At 55.9% G+C, this 18,181-nt stretch overlaps 1 protein-coding gene across 1 annotated transcript; it reads right to left on the bottom strand.

The window, feature by feature from the left end:
* Positions 1-566: 566 nt before the first annotated feature.
* TFAP4 (transcription factor AP-4) lies at positions 567-17,926 on the bottom strand. The gene is made up of 7 exons (XM_025370693.1): positions 17,535-17,926; positions 6,392-6,557; positions 6,182-6,280; positions 5,634-5,804; positions 4,125-4,265; positions 3,756-3,911; positions 567-1,618 (listed from the first exon to the last, which is right to left on the bottom strand). The coding sequence occupies exons 1-7, from the start codon at positions 17,621-17,623 to the stop codon at positions 1,424-1,426; spliced, it is 1,017 nt and encodes a 338-aa protein (XP_025226478.1). The 5' UTR covers positions 17,624-17,926; the 3' UTR covers positions 567-1,423.
* Positions 17,927-18,181: the final 255 nt, after the last annotated feature.

Genomic DNA, 18,181 nt, shown 5'->3' with positions numbered 1-18,181 from the left:
TAGGATGCAATGCCCCTGTGCCGTTATTATCGTCCATTTTCAGAAGAGGAAATTGAGGCTCAGAAGAAGTGGTTTGTCAGAGAGGGAACTGACCTCTGGCAGACCAATCCCAGGATCTTAGCACTTAAACACCACACCACAGGGAGCGGGGTGGTGGGGCTCCCCGTCTAGGGGAGGAGAGGATGAGGTTCAGGGAAGTTACAGAAGCCCAGGAAGTGGCAAAACCCAGGGATTAACCCAAGCCTAGGGACCAAGCAGGGCCCCTGAACACCTGTGTCCTTTCCCAGGCTTTTGGAATCAAAGGCTTGGTTGCTCCTTCTCCCTGTGCCTCCCACCAGAGAGCCACTCCCCAACCTCAACACCATCTTCCACCTTTACAGAATCCCCAGGGTAATCCCAGGGAAACTGAGGACCCCAATTTCTCATCGCAACACCACACACAAGCTGAGGTGCTTGTGCTCACACACACCCAGTCCACTTTGGGGGGCCCAAGGAGCCCCCCTACTCTAGACGTGGTAGCCCTGCCCTGGTCTTCAGGCCAGCGCACACCCAGGAGACTCAGGATCTAAAAAACAAAGTACAAACTTTATTTTGTTTCTTTACAAAGGCACGGTGGCCTCTTGGTTTTTTTCTCCCCACTTTCTTAACAAAATATAATAGCTTCTCCTTGAACACGAAGACCTCAAAATTGTAAAAAAAAAAAAAAAAACAGAAAAGAGAAACAAAACAAAACAAAAAAACAGAAAGCAAAACCAAAAAACAAACAAAACAAAAAGAGAGAGACAGACATTTTTGGGGTGGAAGATGAGACCCGGAGGCAGAGGTGGGGGCTGGGGGGTGGGGAAGTGGCGAATTCTAGTGCCGAGATGGGGAAGCGGGAGGGGGGCACAGCAGCAGCAAACCCCAACCGAGAAGCAACGGAGACCCCCGGGCCCCTAGGACGCCCCGGCCCAGTCTGACCCCAACCCATCTAAGTGCTTAAAGGAGAAAGAAGAAAACCCAAAAAGAGGAGGGAAAGGGGATCGAAGGCTGACAGTCCTAGGCTGGCTCTGGGCAGGGAAGAAACAACCTGGGGTTTTGTTTGATTTTCCCTGTTCTTAAAAAACATATTTAAAGGAAAAAAAATGCTTTTTGGCAGAGAAAGGCCAGGCATCTCCGTGTCAGCTTCCCCCAGCCCCCGGGGCCGAGGCCCAGCCCTGGGGTCCCGATGCTCCCACACGCTCTGCGACACCCCAGCCCTGGAATCTCGGGTTGAGTGGCTTCGTTCAAAGGTCGATTTACAGTATTGAAAAAGAGGTCATAAAAGAGACCCAAATGACATCGTAATTTTGTAAAAATTTCTCACTCATTCACCCATGTCTCTCCCTGTGGCTGCCCCGGCTCCCTCCAGCCCCCAGAAGGGAGAGGAGGGCAGGGGGGGTAGTCAGGGAAGCGCCCCGTCCCCCGAAGGCTCCTCCCGGCTCTGGTCCATGGCGTCACTGTCTGAGGCCTCGGAGTCGGAGGCGGTGTCAGAGGTGGGGGCCTCCGGGCAGCTGCGCACGGGCTTCACGATGACAGCTCGCCGCTGCTCCTCCTCCAACTCCTGCTTTTCCTGGGTGCCCTCGATGTGCTGGATTGCCTGGACAGGGATGAACCACTGAGAAGGCTCGGCCGGGCATATACGGCCAGCCAGGAGACGGTGGGGGCCCTCAGCCAGCCACTGTCACCCCCAAAACACATATCCTAGAAATAAGCCTTGCAAAGCAGCAGGGGAGGCCCACTAGAGTCCAGGAAAAACAAACTCCTTGTACTTTTCTTTTGGAGACAAGGTCTCGCTATGTCACCCAGGCTAGAGTGCAGTGGCACGATCATAGCTCACCGCAGCCTCAGACCCCTGGGCCCAAGCAATCCTCCTACCACTCCCTCCCTAGTAGCTAGAACCACAGGGGTGCATCACCACTCCCAGCTAACTTTTGTATTTTTGGTAGAGACGAGGGGGTTCTTGCTATGTTGCCCAAGTTGATCTTGAACTCCTGACCTCAGGCAATCTTCCTGCCTCAGCCTCCCAAAGTGCTGGGATTACAGGCAAAGGCCACCACACCTGACTGAGGAACAAACTTCCCAAATCCCTCTGTTACATTGAAAAATCCATTCCAGGAAGACGACAGTCCCAGTGCTGCTTAGAAATTATATGTATTGTAATGCCAGCACTTTGGGAGGCCGAGACAGGCGGATCACAAGGTCAGGAGATCAAGACCATCCTGGCTAACACAGTGAAACCCCGCCTCTACTAAAAAATACAAAAAACTAGCCGGGCGAGGTGGCGGGCGCCTGTAGTCCCAGCTACACAGGAGGCTGAGGCAGGAGAATGGCGTAAACCCAGGAGGCGGAGCTTGCAGTGAGCTGAAATCCGGCCACTGCACTCCAGCCCGGGGAACAGAGCAAGACTCCGTCTCAAAAAAAAAAAAAAAAAAAGAAATTATATGTATCAGCCAGGCGTGATGGCTCACGCCTGTAATCCCAACACTTTGGGAGGCCAAGATGGGCGGATCTACTGAGGTCAGGAGTTCAAGACCAGCCTCACCAACACGGAGAAACCCCGTCACTACTAAAAATACAAAATTTGCCGGGCATGGTGGCGCGTGCCTGTAATCCTAGCTACTCGGGAGGCTGAGGCAGGAGAATCACGTGAACCTGGGAGGCAGAGATTGCGGTGAGCTGAGATCCCACCACTGCACTCCAGCCTAGGCAACAAGAGTGAAACTCCATCTCCAAAAAAAAAAAAAGAAAGAAATTATGTATGTCTTTCATATGTTTTGTTTTTTGAGAAAGAATTTCGCTGTGTCACCTAGGCTGGAGTGCAGTGGTGCAATCTCAGCTCACTGCAACTTCTGCCTCCCAGGTTGAAGCGATTCTCCTGCCTCGGCCTCCGGAATAGCTGGGACTACAGGCATGCACCACCACATCCAGCTAATTTTTGTATTTTTAATAGAGACGGGGTTTTCACCATGTTGGCCAGGCTAGTCTCAAACTCCTGACATCAGGTGATCCACCCACTTCGGCCTCCCAAAGTGCTAGGATTGCAGGTGTGAGCCACCCCACCTGGCCATATGTTTATGTATTTTAAAGCTTGCCTATTAACTTATTAAAGGCCTTTGTTATTAATTGTATTACACAATTAGGAAGGTTTATGAGCAATTAAAATTCGAGGAGATTGATGGATTTTTTTTTTCCTGTTTTGGCTTTTTTGGTTGAGTTATTTATTTATTTACTGATTTACTGATTTCTGACGTTGGGTCCCTCAAGGGGCCCTGTTGAAGGCTGAAAGCAACTATAACTTCAAGCTTGACCCACAGAGCTTCCTCCTCTCTAGGAGGCCCAACTGTCACCAACCCTGCCACCTGCATCTCCATCCAGGTCCTAGGAGATGGAGGTGAGACCATGTTCCGGACCAACCCAAAAGCTGAATGCAGGAACTCTTTAACCAGGGGGTTCTGGGAGCAAAGGACCCTCTCCGGAAACCCCATATTGAGGGAAGGGACAGTCTTCCTGGCCAACTCCTCCTACTGGCATGGTAGGCCCTGCCCAGGTCTCTGGCCCTCACATTCTCCACTTGCAGATCCGAGGAGGGGGCGCCCCAAGGTTTCCAGCCCTCCACCCCCTCCCACACAAGCACCATCTTCCTCCTCTTCCGCCCCTTATTTTCTAGTCTCCCCTAAAGAGCCTGTTGCTGGAGTATGACCCCCACAAGCTGCCCCTTTCCCAAGCTCAGATACCTGCACGATGGTGTCCAGATTTTGCCGGGATGTAGAAACAGAGTTGATGACCGAGGAGGGGCCCATGGTGACGACGTTGATGTGATGGGAGGGAGGGGGAGGTGGTGCCGGCACGATCACCGTGGGGTGGTGGGTAGGGGCCGGAGGGGGCAGAAGCTGCAAGACAGAAGCCCTCAGCCTTTCTCTCAAGGCTTCTCTCGGCCCATCCACCTTCCTTTCATGCAGAGCCGGCCAGTATATATATAACTGCCTCATCCCCTTTATATTAAGAAACAGAGAGGAGGTGGCCTAGGGAGAGGCTTCTGCCATTCAAGATCCCCTGTCCCCTTCCCGATCCCCAGAGCCCCCTCCCAGGCGCCTCCTGCTCACCTGGGTCCGCAGGTGCTGCTGTTCCCGCTCCAGCTTCTCCTGGTGCAGCAGCCTCACCTGTTCCTGCTGCTGCTGCAGCTGCACCTGCTGCGCAATCACCTTGAGCTTTTCCGGGTACATGTGGGCCTCCAGCGATCGCACCTGGAGGCAGGACAGCCTGGGCTCAGGGCCAGGACCGGGAGCACACCCTGCCCTATCAGTCCTACAGCAGCTCATTCACTCCTGCTGAAAACCCTACCATGGGGCGGGACCCCCTCAGCAGAGGCCAGAAGCCTTTCCAGAGCCCTTCAGTCCCTGGCTCCTCTCGCCTCCCACCTCGGCCCCCACTGGACCATGCTCCCTCCTGCCCGAGCCTTTGCCTATGGCTTTCCCTCTGCCAGGAACACCCTTCTCTGTCCTTTGGTTAACCATGAGACTCAACTTCCCACTTCCAGGGAAAAGCCGTGGGGCGTCCCTTGAAAAACCCCTCCTGATGCCACAGCTCCAGCCTGGCCTACATTATGGTTAAGTTTTTTGTTTTTGTTTTTTGGTTTCTTTGAGACATGGTCTCCCTCTGTCACTCAGGCTGCAGTGTAGTGGCACAATCACAGCTCACTGCAGCCTCCACCTCCTGGGCTCAAGTGATCCTCCCAGTTCAGCCTCCCAAGTAGCTGGGACCACAGATGTGCACCACCACACTTAGCCCTTTTTTTTTTTTTTTTTTTTGAGACAGGGTCTCACTCTGTCGCCCAGGCTGGAGTGCCATGGTGCAATCATGGCTCACTGCAGCCTCCACCTTCTGGGTTCAAGCAATCCTCCCAGTTCAGCCTCCTGAGCAGCTGGGACTACAGGCACACCCCACCACACCTGGGTAATTTTCGTATCTTTTTTGGTAGAGACAGGGTCTCACTATGCTTCCCAGGCCAATCTCAAACTCCTGGGCTCAAGCGATCCTCCCACCTCAGCCCTCCAAAGTGCTGGGATTACAGGTGTGAGTCACCATACCCAGCCCATCGTGTTTACTTTTTTTTTTTTTTTTTGAGACGGAGTCTCGCTCTGTTGCCCAGGCTGGAGTGCAGTGGCAAGATCTCGGCTCACTGCAAGCTCCGCCTCCTGGGTTCACGCCATTCTCCTGCTGTAGCCTCCCAAGCAGCTGGGACTACACGCGCCAACCACCACGCCCAGCTAATTTTTTTTTTCTTTTTTTTTTTTGTATTTTTAGTAGAGACAGGGTTTCGCCGTGTCAGCCAAGATGGTCTTGATCTCCTGACCTCAGGTGATCCACCCGCCTCGGCCTCCCAAAGCATGGTTACATTTTTGAGATCTTTTGACTAATCTCCCCCACCCCGATGCAGACGGTGGCTCCCGAGGGCAGGGACGTGTCTGGCTTGCGCCCCACTCCTAGGCCTGGCACCGCAGCAGATGCTCCTGCAAATAGGGTTCAACCCAAGGCCACAGAGCATGAGGGGCGACCCCAGGCTCCACGCCCGCTGCACCGCGCGCCGCGCCCAGCAGAGGGCGCTGCCTCACCTGCTCCTCCAGCATCATGCGCACCGAGCGCTCCTTGTCCAGCTGCTGCCGCAGCTCAATCATCTCCCGCCGCAGGTCCTCCGCCTTCTCGTCCTCCCAGATGTCCGGAGAGCCGATGCCTTCGTCCTTGTCTTCTGCCCGCCGTCGCTTGGGGGACGAGCCGCTCAGCTCCTGGGGACCCCAAGGAGTTGGTCAGTGTGCCTGACACCTCGGTACCACCACGGAGATTGGGGCTCCATCGCAGCCCCCCAAAGCTGCCCAACACAGGTGAATCTTCATTAGGGAGCCCCTTCTGCAAGTCCAACAAACCAGCCAAATGCCAGAAGAATGGGCTGCTTTCCAGAACAGTCACCTGGCTCCTTCCAGAGCCCACTCCACCGCACTTGACCGATGGGGAAACTGAGGCCAGGGCAGGAAAACAAGTGCCTGTAAGTACTTGTCAGTGGGCAAGAAGGGGCCTGCAGCCACACCTGAGTCCCAGGCCCATGGCTGGGTACTAGGCATGCCCATGCCAGGGAGAGGGAGCCAGGAAGGAGGACAGGGCGCACCTGGATGAAGCGCTTGAGCTGTGTGTTCTGCTGCAGGAGCCTGGTCTTCTCCTGCTCCAAGGAGAAGATGTACTCGGCTGTCTGCTGGAGAATGGCTGCCTGAGGGCGTGGAAAAGCCGAGTCAGGCTGGCAGTGTTTACCAGAGCTCACTTTCCTCTCCCGGTGGGAGCCTGCCGCCTCCTCCAGGAAGCCCTCCCTGCTCTCACCCACCTTGCTGAGCTTCTCTCCATCTGTGTGGGGGATGAGGGTCTTGAGGGACTGGAATCCTGCGTTGATGCTCTGCATGCGCCTCCGCTCGTTGCTGTTGGCGATCTCCCTTCGAATCCGCCGCTCCTGGTCCCGCTGAGTCTCGGGAGTTAGTGGAATGTTGGCAAGGCTGCCAGAGAGGACAGGGACAAGCTCGGCCAAGACGCCCTCTTTATCATTCATCTCCAGAGGGCCCCAGTGGAACCTGTATCCCTCCCCTCCTGCAAAAGATGCCAGGCCACCCCCACGGGGTGATGGAGGGGTGCTCTTTGGGACACCAGGGCGGACTGAATCAGCTGACTGAGGGTAAGATAGTCTGCTCAGAACCCACCCCGGGCCAGGCACAGTAATCCCAGTTCTTTGGGAGGTCAAGGCCAAGGATCATTGAGCCCAAGAGTTTGAGATCAGCCTAGGCAACGTAATGAGACCCTGTCTCTACAAAAAAAATAAAATTAGCAAGGTGTGGTGGTGCACGCCTGTAGTCCCAGCTACTCAGGAGGCTGAAGGGGAGGACTGCTTGAGCCCAGGAGTTGGAGGCTGCAGTGAACTATGATCACGCCATGTGCTTCAGTCTGGGCAACGGAGCAAGACCTTGTCTCAACAGCAACAACAAAACCCATCCCGTCCCTGGCTTTCCTCATGGGGAGCAGTCTCTCCTCCGGAACAGAATTCCCAGTGTGTCTGAACATCGAAACATCCAGGAGCTTAGAAACTGTGCAGACGATGGGTGCTGGCCCCAGCGTCTGACTAGCAGGCCCGGTGGGGCCCAGAAACGTGGGTGGTGTGATTCTTATGCACGTGGGATGCAGACGATATTCAGGGACGCTGTCCCTGCTCCTGGAGCACTTCTGAGTGACTTGCTGGGCACCTGGGGCACCTCTTCAGCGTCTGAGGCTTTGCCACCCCAGGACTGAGGAAGACATCCGCACTCCCTTCCTACCCTCACGGCCACGCCTCGCACCACAAGCCCCAGCCCCACTAGACTAAGACTTCACAGAAGACCAATACCACTCACTCTCCAAAAAGACACCAAGCCAACAACCCCTGGGGACACTGTTCCCCACAGCCCACCCACTCCAAGAGACAAATCCACCCCGTGCTGGAGAAGCGAGGGTCCCACCATGCTGTGGGGAGCGCTACTGACCCTTGCAGGAGCAGCGACCAGTGCGACGAGAAGGCAGCCAGGGGAAAGAGGGCGTGGCTGCTGGCTGGGGCGTGGCTTAGGATGAGGGCGGGGCGTGTGCGCCAGGGGGCGGGGCTGCCGGCCAGCGAGCAGAGGCAGCAGTTGTGGGCCCAAGGCCACGCTCCCCGAGGGTTGGGCCTGTGTGTGGCCTGGAGGAGGCATGTCCCCCTCCCTAGACCTCCCCTGCAACTCCCCCCGCCCCTGGCCTGATGGCTTCCAGATGCTGGGCTCCCAGCAAAGTCTGCCGGCCCCACCCGAAGCCGCAGCCCGGGCCTCTTCCTGAGGGGCCCTCCCGGGGTGCCCTGTTCCAGGACTGGTCCAAGGGGGCTCACGCCCCTGAATCTGGGAGAACAGGAAAAAGGTTCTGGGCAGCTCCTGCTCCATTGATGGGGGCAGTCTGGGGTCAAGGCGCTGGCAAGTCTAACTCCCATGCTGTATGCCCTGTCCCCTTCGCCAGTCCGCAGGCGGAAAGGAGTTTGGATGGACCCAGGAGGGAGCACATCTGCAACAGCTGGAAACAGCCGTGGCCTTCCTGGCCCCACCTAGCCTGCCCCATCTGTCCAGCCTTGGCTCCCTGTTGGACCCTGGATGCATCCCTGCCCCTTCCCCGGCCTCAGCTTCCTCTGCCAATAGAGAGCTTTCCGACGCCGGGAGTCTGGATGCAAATCAGCCTCCTTCCATCCTCATCAAGCCAAGCCCCCTCCTCCATCAGGACCCAAAGACCCAGGGCCTGTACCCAGGGTACAAGTCGCTTACAGGGTCTTGAAATGTCAGCACTGCAAAAGGGACCCATGCCCCCCACGTTCCATGAGAGACTTTAGGGTTCAGGGCAGAGAGGGGATGGTTTTAGGGTCAGTTGGATATCAGTGCCCTCACTTCTCCCAGTTCCCCTGCCCTGAAGTGGAGGTAACAGGGGGACTGGAGCAGGCCTGCTGCACAGCTGTGTGTGGCCCGGCCTTGGGGCAGAGTCCAGGCCCCCAGGCCTGGCATGGCCTCAGACCATACCATCTCGGAGAGGCCAGCAGGCCAAGGGGACCAGGACTGCTCTGCAGTGGGTGGCTTAAACGTGGGGCTCTTTGGAAGTAAGAGGTGGGAAGAGATGTCCATAGCAAGCCACAACACAAGGTAAATGCAATCTGGGGCAACGCCATCCCCCTCAGGAGAGATGTGGGGAGAGACCCCTGCCCATCCAGCCCCTGAGCCCCTCCTGGCGATGCCCAAAGGCCAGAGCTGACTAGGGCCTGGGGGTGAAAAGGGAGCACCAAGTTCAGCCTTGGGCCACCTGAGAGCTGGCCCTCCTGGAGGGTCCACAACAGATGGGTACATTGCTTTTTTTAAGTTTTTGGCTAGAATTTTCTCACTGAATTGTCACAATCTTCCTGAGTCAGGCGGCCTAAAGACTCCCATGTAAAGAGGGGCACACAGAAGTTTGGGTAGGGACCAGCTGCAGCAAGTACTGGGACTTGAACCCTGACCCTAGAACAGGTGTCAGACCATAGGCCAGAATGAGCTCTGACCGTCCCACAGACCCAGATGCCCCAACCGGCAGGTGACAGTTATCCCCATAAAAGAGAAGACGAGCGCAGGCACAGTGGCTCACACCTATAATCCTAGCACTTTGGGAGGCCAAAGCAGGAAGACCGCTTGAGCCCCAGAGTTCAAGACCAGCCTGGGCAACAGAGTGAGACCCCATCACTACAAAAAATTAAAGAAATCAGCCAGGCATGGTGGAGTGTGTCTATTGTTCCAGCAACTCAGGAGGCTAAGGTGGGAGGATGGAATAAGCCCAGGAGGTTGAGGCTGCAGTGAGCTGTGATCGTGTCACTATACTCCAGCCTGGGCAACAGAGTGAGACGCTGTCTCAAAAGAAAAAAGAAAAAAGGACCAGGCATTCGGAAATCGCTGTAATCGTGTAACTCTTTTTATTATTTACAGACCTCGTTTACATTTTTCCTTGCCTGATTCTCACAGAAACCCAGTGGGGTGGCCAAGATTACAGCGAGCAAGCAATGCAGGGTCCTGGGAAGGGAGGTGATGATCCCAAGGTCAAGCAGCCAGACGGGGCACAAGAGCAACCTGCAGATGCCAACCCACTGAAGCGCCTCTACTGACCGCTGGTTCACACAGCCCACCACTTACCAGAAGGGAGGGTGTGACTGTAAGCTCAGCCACCACCCCTGCCCCTCTGAACACAAGCCCACAAGTGAGGTGACTTGCCCAAGGTCACACCCAGCAGCCGGGCAGGGCAGGGTGCAGCCAAATGCACGCTCCTGCACCTCCCGGCCCAAGTCCCACCAATTCCTCTGCTCTTGGGAGCTGACCCTCAGCCTCTTCTTTCCCTTCCCCACAAAGCAGCCCACTAACTGGGAGACCAAAGGAGACCACCAGACCCGAGTCCTGAAAACCCCAGCCGGAAGTTCTCACAAGGAAGAGGAGCTGGGGCTGGGATCAGGGGCCTGTGTCGCCTCCTCCTCTGCACCAGAATCTGCCGGCCCAGCTTCTCCAATGCTCCATCCTGCATCCTTCCTCTCCAAAGCCATCAGCCCAGTCTCCTGGCTCAGAAACCAGTTGCTGGCTAACCTAGTGCTTAACTTAGGTTAAGCACTTTCTTAAATCCAAGAAAGCAAATTTCCCCCTCAAAGGTACAGTTCCTCGTGGGGACCTGAATATGCCACCAAGATCCTCAATTATAACTCACCTAAATTGCCCTGGAAGTACCAGCCGACAAGAGTCCTTTAATAGAATGCATTCTAACCAAGGCTTCTGATTGGTGGAATAGGAGCTAACCAGGGGTTGTGATTGGCGAAGTGTCGGCTAACCAGGAATTCTTATTGGTGGAATGCTGACCAACCAGGGCTTCTGATGGCTGACCAACCAGGGGTTCCTGTTGATGAAGGATGGTTAATTGAAATTTCCAGGTGATACTGCACTGGATAAAGTGGATTTTTCTGCAAATGCCTGAAAGTTTCTGATAGCTCTTTCTGGGGTTTTGCATTTACAGTTAAGGTCTGTAAAGGTCCTACACACACACTAAAGGTCCACTATCCTCTCCCTGGCCACTTCAGAGTCCTCCAGGTGAGAATCAAAGGTGGCCCAAGTCCACTGACACCGAGGTTCCCTTTTTTTTTTTTTTTTTTGACTTGAGCCTCGTTCTATTGCCCAGACTGCAGTGCAGTGGCACAATCTTGGCTCACCGCAATCTCCGCCTCCCGAGTTCAAGCGCTTCTCATGCCTCAGCTTCCCAAGTAGCTGGGATTACAGGCGTGAGCCACCATGCCCGGCTAATTATGGGGGGGGGGTGTTTGTTTGTTTGTTTGTTTTTTGAGACGTAGCCTTGCTCTGTTGCCCAGGCTGGAGTGCAGTGGCGCAATCTCAGCTCACTGCAATTTCTACCTCCCGAGTTCAAGCAATTCTCATGCCTCAGCCTCCAGAGTAGCTGGGATTACAGGCGCCTACCACCATGCCCGGCTAATTTTTGTGTTTTTAGTACAGACAGGGTATCATCATGTTGGCCAGAATGGTCTCAAACTCTTGACCTTAAATGATCCATCCGCCTCGGCCTCCCAAAGTGCTGGGATTATACGCTTGAGCCACCATGCCCAGCCACACTGAGGCTCTCTTGCTTCTCACAAGCCAGCCTCCTGGGGCCAACCAGGGGCTGCCCTAGATTTAGGAATAAGACAGGTCACTGAGCAGGCAATGGCCAAGGAACAAAATTTGGGCGCCAGCCTTGGATGCTAAGACCAGAGCCGCCACACCTACCACCACAGCACTCACAAAATCTGAGACTGACACTGGTGTCTTAACCAGACACTTAGGGGGATGGGGCACACCCTTCAAGTCTAGAACCCTGCCAGGTACCTATCCCTGCCCAGCCCAAAGCTAAGTACCCACAATCCCTCTACACCTGCCTGCTGAGGTCCAGCCTCAAACCGGCCACTAAGAACTTTCCCACTGCCCTGAAGTCACTCACACACCTCAGGGTCACTTAACATCTACACAGTCAACATGGGAAAGTCCACACGGGATTCTCCCAAACCCAAAAAAGCACTAAGGCACTCACTCATCCTTCTCTCACCTAATCAGCCCAAGGTTCTCGTCCATGCTCCATCTCCACTGCTGCTACACCACTCACCCACACTCTGCGCTCTGACCAGGCCAGTCTGTGCCCTTCCCCGCGGGCCCAGAACACACCATGCCCAGGCTGTTCCCATCAGAAACATCCCTGCCTCCCTCCCCCAAAGCTCCTCCAGCCCATCAGTGGGAATCCTGCACTGGGCTCAAGTGCAAAAAGTCCAGCCTTGCCACTTACTAGCTGAGGAACACCAAGCCTCAGTTTCCCCCATCTGTAAAATATGGAAACATTGCTTCACTTCCCAGGGTCATGGTGAAGTTTAAAAGAGATCAAGAAAGGCTGGGCACGGTGGCTCACGCCTGTAATCCCAACACTTCGGGAGGCTGAGGTGGGCAGATCACCTGAGGTCAGAAGTTCCAGACCAGCCTGGCCAACATGGTGAAACCCCCTCTCTACTAAAAACACAAAAATTAGCCAGGTGTCATGGCGTGTGCCTGTAGTCCCAGTATTCGGGAGGCCGAAGCCCAAGAGTTAGTTTGCACCCAGGTGTCCAAGACAACCCATGAAACTCTTAGCAGGGTCTACAAGACCTTTTAGGACCACGAGGCTGTGAGCTGCTGAAGACAGGAGTCACATCCTGTTCGTGGCTGTATCCTCAGTCCCAGAAGAATGTTGTTGCTTCATAAATAAATCAGGGACCCAACGAACACTCCAAAGCCTTCAATTTTCTCGAACTCCTTCTTATGGGAGCTTTTTAGATTGTATTTTATTTTTTAAATTTTATTTTATGTTTTAAATTCTTATTTATTTATTTATTTAGAAGCATGGTCTCACTCCCATCACCCAAGCTGGAGTGCAATGGCATGATCTTGACTCACTGTAGCGTCAACTTCTTGAACCCAGATCATCCTCCTTCCTCAGCCTCCCAAGCAACTGGAAGTACACACCACCACACTCGGCTAGTTTTTTGTATTTTTAGTAGAAACAGGGTTTCGTCACGTTGCCGAGGCTGGTGTCAAACTCCTGGGCTCAAGTGATCCTCCCGCCTTGGCCTCCCAAAGTGCTAGGGTTACAAGAGTGAGCCACTGTGCCCAGTCTTACTGTCTTTTTTTAAGAGGCAGGGTCTCAGGCCGGGCGCGGTGGCTCAAGCCTGTAATCCCAGCACTTTGGGAGGCCGAGACGGGCGGATCACGAGGTCAGGAGATCGAGACCATCCTGGCTAACGCGGTGAAACCCCGTCTCTATTAAGAAATACAAAAAACTAGCCGGGCGAGGTGGCGGGCGCCTGTAGTCCCAGCTACTCCGGAGGCTGAGGCCGGAGAATGGCGTAAACCCGGGAGGCGGAGCTTGCAGTGAGCTGAGATCCGGCCACTGCACTCCAGCCTGGGTGACAGAGCGAGACTCCGTCTCAAAAAAAAAAAAAAAAAAAAAAAGAGGCAGGGTCTCTGTTATCCAGGCTAGAGTGCAGTGGTATGATCATAGCTCACTGTAATCTCCAATTCCCAGGCTCAAGCAATCCTCCTGCCTCAGCCTCCCGTGAGCCTCCCATGAGCCTCTCCCTGAGACTACAGGCACATGCCACCATGCCAGGCTAATTTTTTCACTTTTTGTAGAGGTGGGGTCTTGCTATGTTGCCCAGGCTGGTCTCGAACTTCTGGGCTCAAATGATTCTTTCGCCTCGGCCTTCCAAATTACTGGGATTACAGGCTTGAGCCAATGAGCAGGGTCCAGGAGCTTTAAGATACAGATGGAGCCGGGCGCAGTGGCACATGCCTGTAATCCAAGCACTTTGGGAGCCTAAGGCGGGCAGATCACGAGGTCAGGAGATCGAGACCATCCTGGCTAACACGGCGAAACCCCGTCTCTACGAAAAATACAAAAAAAATTAGCCGGGCGTGGTGGCAAGCTGTAGTCCTAGCTACTAGGGAGGCTGAGGCAGGAGAATGGCGTGAATCAGGAGGCGGAGCTTGCAGTGAGCTGAGATTGCGCCACCGCACTCCAGCCTGGGCGACAGAGTGAGACTCTGAGACTCCGTCTCAAAAAGAAAAAAAAAAACAAAACACAGATTGAGAGTCCGGGCACAGTGGCTCATGTCTGTAATCCCAGCACTTTGGGAGAATGAGGCGGGCAGATCACAAGATCAGAAGATAGAGACCATCCTGGCCAACATGGTGAAACCCCGTCTGTACTAAAAATACAAAAATTAGCCAGGCATGGTGGAGCGGGCCTGTAGTCCCAGCTACTTAGGAGGCTGAGGCAGGAGAATCGCTTGAACCCCGGTGGCGGAAATTGCAGTGAGCTGAGATTGTGCCACTGCACTCCAGCCTGTGCGACAGAGTGAGAGTCCATCTCAACACAAACAAACAAAAAAACACAAGATACGGATAGAGACTACCATATACCTGCCCATATACATGCCTTTAAGACTCTGAATGTTGCCGGGCGCGGTGGCTCAAGCCTGTAATCCCAGCACTTTGGGAGGCTGAGACGAGCGGATCACGAAGTCAGGAGATCTGAGACCATCCTGGCTAACACGGTGAAACCCCGTCTCTATTAAAAAATAAAAAAAAAAAAAAAAAGGCCGGGCGCGGTGGCTCAAGCCTGTAATCCCAGCACTTTGGGAGGCCGAGGCGGGTGGATCACGAGGTCAGGAGATCGAGACTATCCTGGCTATCATGGTGAAACCCCGTCTCTACTAAAAATACAAAAAACTAGCCGGGCGTGGTGGCGGGCGCCTGTAGTCCCAGCTACTTGGGAGGCTGAGGCCGGAGAATGGCGTGAACCCGGGAGGCGGAGCTTGCAGTGAGCCGAGATCGCGCCACCGCACTCTAGCCTGGGAGACACAGCGAGACTCCGTCTCAAAAAACAAACAAACAAACAAACAAAATTAAAATTAAAAAAAACTAGCCGGGCGAGGTGGCGGACGCCTGTAGTCCCAGCTACTCAGGAGGCTGAGGCAGGAGAATGGCGTGAACCCGGGAGGCTGAGCTTGCAGTGAGCCGAGATCGGACCACTGCACTCCAGCCTGGGCGACAGAGCGAGACTCCATCTCAAAAAAAAAAAAAAAAAAAGACTGTGAATGTCAGTGGCTGGGCGCAGTCGCTCATGCCTGTAATCCTAGTACTTTGGAAGGCCAAGGTGGGCAGATCACCTGAGGTCAGGGATTCGAGACCAGCCTGGCCAACCACCATGGTGAAACCCCATCTCTACTAAAAATACAAAAATTAGCCAGGCATGGTGACACATGTCTGCAATCCCAGCTACTTGGGAGGCTGAGGCAGGAAAGTCGCTTGAACCTAGGAGGCGGAGGTTGCAGAGAGCCAAGATTGCAGCACTGCACTCCATTCTGGGTGACAGAGTGAGACTCTGTCTCAAAAAAAAAAAAAAGACTGAATGTCATTTTAACAGCTACCAGGCACTTTCCATACTCATAGCTAATTTTCTCACAGGTGCACTCTTTTCCAGAGACAGAACCATTAGGCGACAGGTCCAAAACCTGCAGCTTGTGTGCACAGCACTGTGCCCTACACTCCCCTCTGGCAGGCCTGGGAGACAGAAAGGGAAATCCCTGCTGGTCACTGAGGGATGGAGCAAAGCCCACCAGCCTGAGATGACCCAGAAAAGCAAATGCATCTGGCCAGAAGGTCCTGCCTAAAGCACACGTTTGATCCCGGACAGGCTTCCCACCTCACCCTGCAACCCCTACTGAAGATAAACAAATCCAGGACCCCCAACTCCACGCCTAATGCACAGCTGACAACTGTCTTGCAATGGACATTGCTGTGCCCAACCCTGGGCGAAGGCTCTACACCTTCAAGCCCTTGGCCTACCAAGATCCAGCTACTCTGGAGGACTGCTGGTATCCTCCAAAGGGAAGCTTGGGGCAGGGATAAATAGAAGCCAGAATCTTAGGGGGCCCTGAGAGGACTCACCCAAGGCCCAGGCATGGCAGCCAGAGGGCCCCCCAACCCTGCCCAGGATCAGGCCCAGAATGTCCTCTCCAGCAGGCACAGCGGCTCAACTGCACCACTGCAGGCTGCCCAGCCCAGCCCCGCAGCAGCCTGCAACCCCAGGACAAGGGTTCAAGTTCCAGCTCTACCACTTGCTGTAGTGGTCCCTTCTCCAGTCTCTGTGTCCTCTTTACACAGAATCAAAAGACACTTCTGACTCATAGAAAGATTATGACAATTCAATGAGAAAATTCTAGCAAAGTGAGCCCCCAGAACCTAAAAACAGCTCAAGAATTTTTTTTTTTTTACTTATTATTACTGGGTCCTCCAGGTGGGCCTCGTGCAAGGGCCAGCCGGGCATCCCTGCCAGCTGCCAAACCCATCATCTGGCCCAAGTCTAGGTATTGACCGGGAACTTCAGAGTAGCCTTAAGGTGGGGACCCCTGGGGCAGTGGGTTGGGCAGGAGTGTCTACACGTGTGCAGCAACCTTCCCTCCAGGCCGGATTCCGAGGCGCTAGTGTCCACCAGCCTGTGCCACACCGGCGGGCTCCTCCTCCCTCAATCCCCGCCCAGACTGCCTCGGGCGGCAGAGCACGTGGCTCCAGCCCTGGGGAGCCATTTCGCTCCTGGAGCAGCGCGGCAGGAAAGGGGCCGCAGGTCCCAAACTTGCGCACTCCGTAGAACGCCCACCTCCCCCATACCCCGCCCGGGGGATCGTTCAAAATGCAGATATCCGGGCGCCAGCGATCAGAGCTCCAGGCATGTGCATTTTAAGAAGTGTGCGGGGTGGCTTAGCTATGTGTGGTCCTTGAATCCATCACCCTTTGGGTTTCGAGCAACCTAGGACCAAAGCTTGCAAAGTGGCTTCTGGGGAGGCCTGCGGATCTCGGGCCACCCACCCGGCCGCGGGACCCGACGCTTTCGGTTTACGGCAGGGGGGAGGGGCGTTGGATGGGAAAGTTTGCAGAGGAAACCCACGTGCGGCGGGAAGCTGCCCTGCGAGGCTAGAGGCGGCCTCAGGTGTCCCCTCCCCAAAAGGCCTGCCCACCTGGCCTGCCTTGCCCACCGTGCCCATGGGTCCGAGCTTTGTGCAGGGAAAGCGTGGCCCAGGAGCGCCTACAAATCCCATAATGCTGCACCAGCAGGACACGGAGAACTACAGCTCCCGCGAGGCCGCGCGCAGAGGTCCGCCTACTCCAAGAGGGCTGCAGAGTCACGTCCAGGCCTCGCTAGTAAACAGCGCCCGGGAGCGGGCGGGCGAGCGAGCAGCAGCCAACGTGCCCCGGGCCGCGGCGCCCCTACCGGCCGCGCGGGCCCCTCGGGGCCCGCCCACCCCCCACACCCACACGCGAGCACGCCCCCAACCCCGCTGCAGCCCCACTCTGCAAACACGCACAGTGCCCGGCTCCCCGCCCCCACCCCGCGCCGGGAGCCGCGGCATGGCTGCATTGTAGCCGCCCTAGCTACACCCCCACGCGCGCCCCGGGCCCCGAGACCCCCTTGGATGGGGACGACCTAAGATCGCGAGGAAGGAAGGAGAGGAAGGAAGCTGCCGCGGGAGGGGGAAAGAGGAAGCGCGGGGGGGAAGGCCACCAGCACCAAGCATGGCCGGGACTGCTGCAGAACCACGTGGGTCTGTTTGCAATTTACAAACGTTGCGACTCGCCCTCCTGCAGCGGACAAAAGTGGCCGGGGCCGCTTGGGGCCCCCATGCTCCAAGAGAGGAGGGTCCCGGGGCGGCGCGAACCCGGCGCGTGGGGCTGCAGCCGTCCCGGCAGCTAAGAAAGGCTAGCGGGGTCGGCGGCGCGGGCCATGCGTGCGCACACGCGCGCCCGCCCGGGCGGGCTGGCCGGGGGCTGCAATGGTAGGAAGGGGGTGGGGGAAGGAGGAGTACACACCTACAGAGCCCTCCTATCACTTCTTTCTCTGTTTTCCTGAAATGTTGCAAAGAGGGCACCTTCTGAGTGGGCACCATGAAATACTCCATAGCGATCGGCCCCCCTCCTCTGCACGAGCCAGATCCCGCGATCAGCCGGAGAATGCAAGATGGAAATCCGAATCAAAGGGCAGCGCCGGACGGAGGTGCAGAATCGGCCGGTCCCAGATGCTGGCGGCGGCGGCGGCGGCGGCGGCGAGGGGAGGGAGGCGGGCGGGAGGGGCGGGAGGGAGGTCTCTCCGGCCTGCCTCCCCGGGCGTGTGTATGTGTGTGTGTGTGTGTTTGCAGCTGATCAGATGTCTGTTTCAAGGCGGGAAACAGCTGGTGAAAACTCAGCACTCCCCCGGCCTCCTTCCGCGGAGTAAGGAATTGCATGTAAACAAAGGACTATTTGCAGCGCCCCCCAGGCGGCGCGAGGCCGGGGCGAGAGGGGCGCGGGCCCCTGGGGACCGGCTGCAGCCGGGGTCTGCAGGCCTCTCGCTGGGCACAGGGGGCCGGGGCCCGCGGGCGGGCTTGGGGGACGCGTCGTGAATGGAGCGAGCTGCGGCCGAGCTACATGCGCCACTATGGGTGATGAGGTCCATCAGCTGACAGGTTGGCAAGCGTTGC

The sequence above is a fragment of the Theropithecus gelada genome, chromosome 20, assembly GCF_003255815.1.
Source record: "Theropithecus gelada isolate Dixy chromosome 20, Tgel_1.0, whole genome shotgun sequence".
Lineage (NCBI taxonomy): Eukaryota > Metazoa > Chordata > Mammalia > Primates > Cercopithecidae > Theropithecus > Theropithecus gelada.
The sequence above is the reverse complement of the archived record's forward strand: the minus strand, read 5'-3'. Positions and strand labels throughout refer to the sequence as shown.